The sequence below is a fragment of the Echinococcus granulosus genome, assembly GCF_000524195.1.
Source record: "Echinococcus granulosus chromosome Unknown EG_S00005, whole genome shotgun sequence".
NCBI classification, from domain to species: domain Eukaryota; kingdom Metazoa; phylum Platyhelminthes; class Cestoda; order Cyclophyllidea; family Taeniidae; genus Echinococcus; species Echinococcus granulosus.
Window position 1 is genome coordinate 1,968,576 of NW_020170385.1, and position 11,887 is coordinate 1,980,462.

Consider the following 11,887-nt stretch of genomic DNA (forward strand, 5'->3'; position numbering starts at 1 on the left):
TAAGGACTCTTTTTAGACACCCCTTAAAGTATTACATGCTTCTATTAAAGAAATTATAACCTTAGTCTTGATGACTAAAATATTTAATTGGGTTAAATAATGATCCTAACTAAAATCATAACACACTTTAGATATTCACCTAGAAAGGGCTCGGCCTACATAAATCACAACTTCGTGAGAAATAAGCAGCTCTCGCTATTTTTCTACCATATGCACACAGAGGTTCGTGATATATCAAGCCTCCGCAAACTGACAACTCCAGATGGCCTGATTTATGTGGACACTACTAAATCTTTATCAAAGGGCATTCGGGAAATAAATAAATCGGTTCGGAAAATTTATGCGCAGTCAAAATGCTTTCCTGCCTAATGTCCGGCAATAACTTTTCCATCGTGTAGCAAGACAAATGCTCCAGATCAGCACCGTATTGATGAAAACACTCTATCAAAAGTCCTTCTTCAGCGTAAGAATTAAAACCACGTTTTTGGAGCCTGGACAACCGATTGCAGTGTGACCAAATTCATTAACAATATCACAGTTTCTCATTATCAAGAACCAAGGCTTATTGAATAGTGAGTCTAATGAATTCTACATTGCCTTCTGTACGCAGCTCCAAAGCTTTTGTCGCCACCTCATATTTAAACATGAAGTAGGTCTAACAGTAGGTTGATTTGCTCCAGATTTTGCCTCATTAACAATATTCTCAATAGCGTGTGTTCTTTCACGTTTACAACGGGCAAATTATAGGCTTTGACATTCAACAAGTAAGTAGCATTGACACTGAGCTAAATGGTTAAAATGTTTTTAGTGAATTGACATGCCGCCAAATGTTCGTGAAACAAATAGCAGTGGCGGCAAGCAGTACCATCGAATAGGCGAGGTTCTTTTAGCGTCTAATTATTGTTTTGCAATAAAACTCACGATTTCATTTGCCATGTGCAAATAATTCGCAACAATTAAAGAACACGAATAATGGGTTTTACTATTAGATTCACTATGAATACTCGAAAAACTAGTAATCGAGGAAGACAAGGGAAACAATACGATGCTCCTACACAAAGACATAGGGGCTAATAGAGAATAAGGAATATTCTGCGTGAGTATTTTTCCTAAAAATTGTTTGCGCTGCGATGTTTTCCACAGTTTTTCCTGCTGTTTCTTGAGAACTGTAAAATATGTTTTAACCGAAGCTATAAATAAGTGCAAATACATTTTTTAGACCTTTGTTCATTTGGTACACAATTGTAAACACTGGGCTATGACTTGTATTATCGGGGCAACATTGTCTTTGCAATTGCACTTGTTTTAAGAAGTCAACAAAGAATTTTGGCTGCTCCCACTGAAATACACTGAATACTTTTAAATCACTACCATTTACTTGCTCCAACAGTCTACGCATCCTTTTTGGAGGTACTAGTTTGAAAGAATTCTCGGAAATATGACATTACAGTTTGTACTGGAAGCATGAATAGTGACTAGTTTCTCGGTCGTTTCTCACATTCTAACTCACAAAAATTTTTGTTAAGAACAAAACAGTTTCTCCATCTTCATTTTGCCATTGTCAAACTTGTAATGTTAAGCACACGTATTCTGATGTGAAAGCTTTGCAAACAGCTAAAATTCGGCACAGAAAAGTTTATACTAAATTGTACAGTTGTAATCGGAAATGTAGAAGGTCGAATGAAATGCAATGAGGACTGATGGAAGTCATCTCCCATATCAGGAACCATCCTTGTTCTCGGTAAAGAATTTGGAAAAGGTTTAGTAGTTCTTCGTAAGCTTAACACACACGGAAGCTTGATATACATATATCATTTCTTCCTCTCTTGTCCCGATTTTCTTCTCACGAAGAGCGCCCATCTGATTTATACTGACAGACCTCGACTACTTGGTGCGTGCGTGCGCGTGCGAAAAAATCTAAGTAACGGCATTTGCTGTCGCGTGGATGAGAAGAAGCAGTAGCCGCTTTTGGGAATTTTTTTGACAGAATGCTTTTTGGGCTTGGAATAATTTGTTTTCTGTTTCAATTAGGTCGGTTTGAACCTCAATTGTATGTAAGCATAATTGAATTAACAGTGTTCACGCAATATCCAAAGTGGAATGACGATTTTGTCACTTCTCACATTCAATAATGGGCACACCTTGCCTAATGGCCATAAATGGCTGAGATGAACTACCCACTGAGGGCCACGTTTAAACTCAGTCAGGGGAACCTACAGTGGAAAGGGAAACATATTTGCACTAAGGATATTTTACTGATGGAATCGCCTTTGCTTACTTATAACTTGTTCAGTGTCCTATTTCCTCACTATTCAGCGTTTAGGCTAGGTAAACGTGATCGAACTTTAACATTAACGTACTCTTATGATACGATGAATGAGTTTGGTATTTTAACTTTCAATTATCGCTACATTGACAATCAGCAAAGACCTGTCCAACATCGAGTTACCGAAGACCCAGTTGTCGGAACTTGCATTTGCAAAGCCAGTCAGTACACTGCCAACTTGAAGCGATTGAGGAAGGAGACTATGTCCTGCACTTTTTTAAAAATCTGGACCATGTCATATCCAGCCTTGAGCTTTCGGGCTTCTTTCAATGCGGACTAATATGGAGTTATGGTGCAAAGCTTAGGTGCATCGTAGCATTGAATTGGATGTAATGATTTCGGAAATTCAATTAGGATATGAAATCACAATAACACGCTCGAAATTCCTTATTTAGCAGTCGTTAATAACAACGCTGTTGCCTCAAATTCGGCGTCTATTTTATCGGCAGAGGAGAAGAGACTTGTACACAACGTATCGAAGTAAAGTTAAAGGAAAACGATTGTGTGAAACGAGTAGCTCATTCACTATTCGACACTTCTCCATTCAATCATTTGAAAGCACAACACGGTGCTTGTCGCTAATTTTTATTAAGGGAAGCACAATGCATGCTTCACCTTCAAATTAATTCGCGCATATATTCAAGGTTTGTTAGTTGACAGTTGTTGCATGGTTCTCCGCCGTAGTCTAGCTAGAACATACCAGTAGAACTTATCACTCTACTCATTTAGTTCATTTGAAGGTCCATGCCCGCGCCATAATGCAGGTGTCCTTCTACGAATATTGTGGAGGTCGAGGCAATAAATTTCCTGGTAGATAAGTAATTCAGGGGTTGGTGAAATGTAACAAGTTTATTTATTTAATTGCTCCAAATGAATAAAGTTCTTGAAGTTAAAGATAATTGCAATTTCTCGCTTTGAATAACGATTTCATATCACAAGGAGTATATTTCCCGCAGTCTGAGATGATTAATTCAGTACATGCTTTCACTTAAGCACAACACGGTCCTGACAATTTTCTTTAAAAGATTATCGTTGCATTTGTTTGCAATTCTGCAATAAGATCTGACCTAAATTACTCTTTGTATCTGGGTGCATCAAAGGCAACAATGGAAAAGAATCGTACTTTCCTCTTTTCTTGACTTACCTTTACCTAATTTCATGTTCAGGACTTTTGGATACATCAGGAAAGCATATAACAAAATGCAATCAACCACAGTAATGCAAAAGAAACAATCATGACACATATATTTCGCCTCTCCGTTCCATCCCTTTTGACATACTGACGCAGTAAGAGATGTTCGTGAAGAATAACACCAAATCCTTGAATGTGCGCTCATTGCACTATCAATTTTAAAATTGCGCACTACTGGGTAAACACGGTGTTCTTGATGATATCACTCTGTACCTCATCACTACATCCAGCTTACTTCGATGATAGAATTAGAAGATTATGAGTTACCAACATTCTACAATGTATTTACTTAGCCTTCCAGAACATTAAGATTATTGCTGCCTACTCCAAACTCATCACGTATACAGCGGTGGCATTGCAATGAGTGCTACGCCGTCTGACTTCTTCCATTGCTCCCCTTTTATGGTGTTACTGCCATGGACTATATTTAGTGCTTCCTACAACTCTGCCTCAGATTAGGTCAGGCAGATGCTTTTTACGACTCCGTCTGACTGGTTCTCGGCTGGAGCTTCTCACACTCCTTAGTGCCGTGACGCTACAACCATTGGAACAGGTGTTACAAAGTTGAAAATTTCAGACTGGATTTCTTTCAACTGAAAGATCTGAACAGCAATGCTTCCTCTGGAGCTATTAGAGACTAGCACGAATTCTCAAAGACTGGAAGGCGGAGAAGCAGACTGCCTACGTTTCTGCAGTGACTAAGAAGCTCATATGCCACCAGAGAAATAACTTCCAAATCCTCCATTTTTGCTTCCTCACAAAAGCTTGAAGAAAGTGTACTGAAGCATTTGCAGCCTGTGAACTTTAGGACAAGTAAATAAGCCAAATTCCAGATGTTTATGATAAAAGAGGATTTAAGGTACTAGAAGCTTAGCTCTTCGATTTTGGACTCAAGCAGCTTGCTGGAATCATTTGCGGACTTGAGTGCTTATCCGCCTAATAGCTAGAATAAATTTACCCGAATGACGACGAAAGCTCTCGTCAATTCTAACGCCAATTCTTCATCAGTCCGAACGCTATGCGAACAATTTCCGAACTTGACTGTTAAACCAGTAAAACTATGCAAAAGCAATTTAAAAAGGTTTAGATGGCAGATGCCGGAGTTCACACATGTGGCCAAACGCAATTCAAAGTCTAGTGACAATCCGACAGCGGATCCAAATGCTGCGAAACGATATGACAACTGCAAGCCATACAGTTTGGAGCATTTTCATTCTCATTTTGAATTGTTGAGTGCTATACGCCAACTTAGGACACATGTAGTCCGCTTTCCGCCGCTCACAGACCTACTTGCCAAACGGCCGTCAAGAAGGAACTCTGAGTGAATTTTAATTTTGGCACTTTCGGTGCTGATTCTGCTAGTCTAACCAGGTGCAATATGCGGACTTGTCTAACCAACGACGTGAGTTATCACTTATCAACTATAAAGGTGGGATTGAATCCTCTACCACCTTTCATATTCCACAACGCCTTAAGATTGGTGTACATATCGGACACTTGTTGGAGTTTTGGACTCCTGTCAACCTCTAGCTTACTCTCATCCCAAAATTATTAACTGTCAGCTTTGGTCACTGAGTATGATTCCACAATCACTGATGATAATGATTCCACCCCATTTTGCCATTCACTCATCAGCATGGGCAGCGTCAATTGTGATTCTTCTCAGACGAGTCAGTGAGTTTCCTCGGTTTTGCTGTGATTTTCCCATCACTCTTAACAAATCGCTAGTACAATTTAACGGTTTGCCTTTCTTCCTTGAGATTGGCCCCGCTTGATTGCGTTTCGAGAGATCTAGCTACGATCAATACCCGCCCAGGAATTTTTCACTGTAATTGCCTTCCTCTTGTTCTGAACATCCTGTCTGATATATTTCACACCTCACCTTGAGGGCGGTGCTACTTACTAAGATGATGTTATCTCCAACCCAGACACACAACCGTACGATGAAAGGCTGCATGGAATACCCGAAAAATTCCACCGTTATAACATTTCATGTAACATACGAAAGTAAACGCCTAATACTTTGGAATTACTGTGCCTTTAATTTTTTCCAGGAAAATAGCTATAAGCCTGAGCCTCGTCGATTTTTAGCGATCTCTTAAATTCGAATCCCAAAGACATTTCATCCCCAACTTTACAGAGCTAGCAAAACCTTCACTCGATTTTAGGCTTACAATAACTTCAAATTGTCTGGCATATATAAACGAACATTGAGAATTCTTCGGAATTTTCTTGGCCCTTAAGCTGCCTTACACCAACCTTCTCCGAAGTTACACCATCAAATTTGATTGATTGACGTTGACGTAGTATTGAGGCAAGATTGTGCAATTCTCAGCATCTTAGCTCAATTGAATGTGACTGTGCTCAAATGCATGCAGTAGTGACTGTGTAGTGAGCTTTTAAGCGACTCCATGAATAATTGTTCAGCGCGCATACCACTATTGTCACTAACAACAAGCCCTAGAAACTCGTCTATAAGCCTCAAGTTGTTAGCGAGACTCTCCGCTGCAATGGTTCAATGATGACTACCTCGACATGCTATTCTTAAAGAGGTAGTTACCACAGGTTTCCCCTGTTTACTGATTCCACAAGCCACACGGAAACATCCTCACCCTAACCTAAATCGCTTGCAAGAAACTAAACACAAGGTGCACAGCGAAGCTTACCTGGAATCGTTTAAAGACAGTGAGGAATTCCCGTTACCCTTGGTGGATTACTGTCTTAAAGGTTGGATCACGCCCATCCCTCGCTACATCTAGGCAAACTATCTTGGAGGACGTACGTTTTGACCAATTGGGTACCGAAAAGATAACATATTTTAACATCTCCTGGACATCCTCCATTCAATGGCTCCACGGAAAACTTCGACAGCATTCTTAAGAGTGTCATCAAGCCTGCCGGTTCGATCATTTTCACTGAGCCATAATGTGGTATGAACACCAACCCAATGCAACATCGCATTGTTGTGAGCTCCACATTTGGGAGTAGTCCGGCTTAGCTGTTCCAGAGCTGTGGTCTCAGGTGAATTATGCATAGCCCGAATTAAACAGTCGTGCAATATCGAGGGAACGCCGTCAGAGCATCAAGTGGATTTGTTCTCAAAAATATGAGCACTTGCGGGAATCAGCTTGTGGTCATAAATAATAGTTTCATCCAAAGAGGATATGTTGGCCAACTGATCCCAGCATTTCAGAGTCTATCGGAAATTTCAAACCTGTCGCGGAAGGCACGACTTAGAACGAATCACACTGGGGTTTTCAGACCAACTCAAAGCGCAGCAGTGGCAACTATAGAACCCTACCTCCCTCATAAGTCGTGAGGGATGCAATGATTTCCACGATACCCGAGTTCTTTTGTTACTCCTGTTTTATTATATCTCTGATATGGATTATCAAGCATCCTGCATAAAATTTGGTTTCGGTCATGCCAAGGCCTGGTTACTATTGGGTTTGAGTAGTTCTGGATCGGAGTCCCTCGTACTCCGTAGTACTACTGCGCTGGAACTATTAAATATATCCACAAAAACTAGAATTGGCTTGAATCTACTTTATAATGCAAAACCGACCTCATTAAAATGGCCTTGAAATTCATGTTCATCGTACTTCTGACAGGATTTTTTGCAATTCGTGTGGATTAAATAGGCGGTGAAGCAAAACAATGGTACGAAAATGAAAAGATAAAACCTACAATTTATCCACATGGTTTTTGACTAAACAATGAACACAAGATGAGTTCCGGAATACTCTTCAGCATTCATGCGTGTCATTTATCGCTCGGTCAAGAAATTAGGAGTTGTTGGTCATGGAGACTTAACTGATGTTGTAGTGCAAGAGGCAAAACTTCATTATTGCTCTTACAATGATCGTAGCTGCTACTTTCTGAATAAACGTTTGAATTAGAGTTCCCGGTGCCTTCCTCATATCTTCATGATAACTTTCCTACATGCGATTTCTCTAGTATCTAAATGCTGAATGGCGGTTTGCTATCAATAAATTAAGATATTTTGTTTTCATAAGGTAACAGCTGACTGGATAACTCCACGTGCCAAACCGTGTTCTACTTTTCCTTGTCCCTTTCGCATAATGACAGTATTCAAAGAATCAGCTTACTCAAGTAAATGTTGGCTGAATCCTGCATAAAGAAGCCAAGGGTTGCTGAATGTTCCATGGCTAAGAACCAGGAAGAGGCAAAAATACCTGTGAGCACAAACATTTATCACGGACTCTTAGAGTTAGCTTCAAATTCTTGGAAAACCGCTAATATGATACCGTTGAAATATTTTTTGTGAATTTAGAATCGATATTTTATAAGCACAGTTGCCAAAATTACAGAATCTTATTTAGCAATTACCCACAGCCTGAAAAAAACAACAATGATGTGCTTCTTTCTCCAAAAAACCCATACTAATGGCACCTTCACACCTCCGTCGTGAATTTCAATCGTGATTTGGACAATATGATGTGCCAAACTCCAACATTTCTGTGCTAAGCCTTGCCAACAGACTTTCTCAAGTACAAATATTTGATTAAATACCCATCATCAAATTACTGCTCAAATACAATATCGGAAAGATAACATGATAAGATTTGTGCGAGTATAGTGTTACGGGGAAAAAAAGGCAACTTCGCATAAATGTTCATGGAAGTACTACGATGGAATTCAAATAAAGTGTTACTTGCTTTGGTTCAGTAGAATTGCGCGCCACTATTTTTCACTTGGTCTCATGGTTTTGTAAAAAAGGTGATCTTAAAATAGTCGAAAACTCGTCGAAATCGATAACACCATCGTTATTCAAATCAGCTCCATTGAACAGTTCCTGTAAGTAATAACATCAATTAGTTTAAAAATATCACTCAACTTCTAATTCCTCGTCAGAAATGTCTTCGTTCAACTGTTTCGCGACACGTTGAATATCATCAAAAGTGATGCACTCAGCGCCATTTTGGCTATAAATCTGAAAGGCCTTGGCAATTTCCTCATCTACATACTTATTGAACATGACTTTTTCCACTATGCCGAGAAATCCTCTGAAATCAAGGGTTCCTGATGCGAATTTGAACTAAGGAAGAACAATGTACAAGTACCAGTTTTTTGCGGATCGTAGAGCCGAGTAAGTTTTGAGATGTTAACTAATGATACGTGAAGTCCAAGAGCTCGCACTACAACTACGATGTCCTGAATGTCAATAGTTCCAACGCCACTTTCGTCCAAAATGTCGAAAGCGCACTTTAATTCGTCCTTTTGTTTAACAGTAAGCTTATAATTAATCTCCCTTTTTGTAGAGCGAGTAAATGAATTGATTTCCATAGAGGAACTACAATAAAATTGAGACAAACATTTTAAATAAACTTAATCAAATTTCAAAAATGGGATAGTACTTTTCAAAGGAGAAATTTGAAGATCAATAACACCAAATTCTTCTCGGAAAGTCCGGATAAGGCTACAGATAAAAGGATGTGAATGAGAGAAACACAACTCTCTGGAGAATAATACGTTTTAAAGCTACGACTGCCAAAAATTTTTCGGCTTTATGTATGTACATAAAAGCCATGTTTAACCACATTTGAGACACATTTCAGGAAATTCTTTGGTCTGCGATAGCCAGATTCACGACGTGAATGTATTATCAACCACATCACAGGTTTTCTGAGTATTAACAAAGAAATCGCCTTCAAACAATGAGTGGCAAAGAATAATCAATATCAAAATTTAAAGTTACTCATGTTACTTACCAGACCAAGAAGATAATTACAAATGTCAAATAAGAAATATGCGAACCTATTAGTAGACCTAAAATTCGTCTAAAACTAAGTGCAAATATGCAATGTGATTCCTGCAAATACAACAAAATTTACACATTACACACAAAGTGCTAAAACAAAGAAAATGTATCATAGGAATAGAACAAACCTACTCTGGAAAATACCTAAAGTTTAAAGGACAAAAACGAAACCCTCCGCCCAAATACGGGCACGCATATAGTATTAAACAAGCTAAAAAGCTCTAAATTTAAAAGGCAGCGATAATAAATCACGGTTGCTGAACCTGAATAAGTATATACCAGTAAGAATACCTAATGATGCTGGAATAGAATGCCCCGCCACAAAGCACTGAAGAAACAGAAAAGAGGATGTCAAATAACTTTAAAAATATCTGAAGAAAAACATGCATATGCCGGTAACTAATCGAACCAGTGACGACCGCTACAGAACGAAATAGTTCCAACCAAAAACAACAACTGGAACCTCGAAAGGTCAGGAGAGAAACACCCGTCGCTTATTAAAACAAATAGATGATTATTAATGTCTTCCAGGTCTATTGAAGTAAAACCAGTAATCTGTGCTATGGGGATAAAGTACTTAGCACACCCTTTATACTTCAGTCTTGAAGAGCCCAATAGTTCGATGGTTTAATATAATGCATAAAAAGAAAATATGCCTTACTACCCATATTCAGCTAATTTATACGGCTTGCACTCCTTTTAAGTTAAAACATGTAGCAAATAGCACGGATTATTAGTCTTCGCCGCAGATTTCCCACTCAGTTAAAGCAAATATGGCACTGATTCAAATAATTCTTTTATAAAATTAATCACTTGCGGATCCCTAACTCTTCGACGGACCAAGACGCCAGTATTACTATCCCAATACCTTCTATGTTATGAGGTAGGGGTTTGGCAATTTGCTAGACACTAAGTTTAATCACATCGCCTCCTTAACTCTTGCTAGTTGTCTCCACTCGACAATGTTGCTATTTAGCCATGCCATTATTGTCCCAGTAATGACGTACGTTATTCATATACCTTCATTCATCATGGCTCAGCTCTTTGCAAATTTGGAGAAGGTGGGATGAGCTGCATCAATGGCAGCGACGAGCTACTCCAAACCTAGAAGACAGCTACCCCGATTTCTCTTGGTGATAACCGGAGCTTAAGTTCATAAAATGGCCTGGTTATGCAAATATTACTAGCAGAAGCATTAATTTGATGCCCAAATTCATATTTTACCCTAATCCTGTGCCTGGGAAGGGATGACAGAGATGAATGAACTAAGCGCAAGACAATAGTTCCCCTGCTAATTTACTGGCTAAAGGGAATCCAGAGCGGCTGCAGAACACCTATAAAATGCGATAAACGAGGTTATTTTTCATAAAAACATTGACTGACATATGAAATGCTATCTATATGAGGCATTATCAGGTCTTAAGTAGCGTAGAAATGTTTTTCAGACCTATTTTATATTTTTGGAGTAACTCATTTCCGTAGGTCTCATCTTTAAAAAATTCAATCTTATTTTATCAAAAAGAAAGTCGACTAATTATTCGATCTTGGTGATTTTTCCAAAAATGTTGTACTCTATGATCGCTTGGATAGTCAATAGCAGTTCGAGTTTACCGTGAGAGCTGCGGCTACCGCCATGGTTTGGGAGCCATGCCACCAAAAGGAAGTGCAAGCATTGGGAACAGCTAATCAAATGAAAAAGCTGCAAATTATCAAAGCAATGCAGCATTTATCAGGTGACAAGTGGTTATTTTGCACAAAACTGATGGCTGAGCAGAATTCACAGGTTTCCAAGGTGTAAACAATATCTGATCCCACATATTCTCGGGTGACCTGTGAGTGTCACCCAATTTATGCAAATGAAGGATTTTTTTTCTTCAGAATTTTTTCTATGCGATTTATGGAGCCGGAGCTAAAATAGAGAAATAATGAAAATATTAAATTGTTAACAGCAATAAACAAACCCGATCCAAAAGGGCATACCCGAATTTCTATGGCTGAATGCGTTACGAAAGAAGAACTTCCTTCACTGATGGCTGGAATTGTAAAGATTCTCAACGGAATGTTTAAAATTGACTTTCCTTTTAAATGCCTTGATTATCTGCTTATCTCTACACTGTGATTATGCGGTTACTTAATTTTGCGATTTTGTGTAGCGTCCCGGGACTCCCTGAAGACGAAGGAAGACAAAATACTCGGGTAGAATATATATTCAGCGCAGAGAAGGTGTCTGGGCCATTGGCATGGCCCAAAAGGCCAGCCGACCCAGCGAGGTACAAGGGGGCTAATTCAAAGTACAAAAGTGGCACCTCACCAATACCGAGGGATAAATCACTATCGTATTGCATTTGTACCTCCACGGAATGGACTCTGGGCCCTGCTAGTAGCCTTCTCTTCTCAGCCCTTCTCTACATCGACAATGTTTTTCCTGTCCTGGTATTGTGAATTATTTCAGCTTTAGCATAGATTGGGGTGCCATATACCTTTGGCGATTATCTTAAACGCGTGTTTTGTCGGAAGGCTAATAACAACTAAGGTGACATCAGACTTGAACCATCTGGCAAGGCCTGTTGTAAACCTGTCTGTGGTA

General features: G+C 39.2%; 1 protein-coding gene across 1 annotated transcript; it reads right to left on the reverse strand. All coding sequences in view use genetic code 11, as the record gives it.

Moving 5' to 3' along the window:
* Positions 1-8,229: 8,229 nt before the first annotated feature.
* On the reverse strand, positions 8,230-10,285 carry EGR_01469 (Centrin-2; the record flags this gene model as incomplete). Its single annotated transcript, XM_024490718.1, has 4 exons — positions 8,230-8,334; positions 8,377-8,561; positions 8,603-8,832; positions 10,224-10,285. 4 exons carry the CDS (start codon positions 10,283-10,285, stop codon positions 8,230-8,232), a joined length of 582 nt encoding a protein of 193 aa, XP_024355042.1.
* Positions 10,286-11,887: the final 1,602 nt, after the last annotated feature.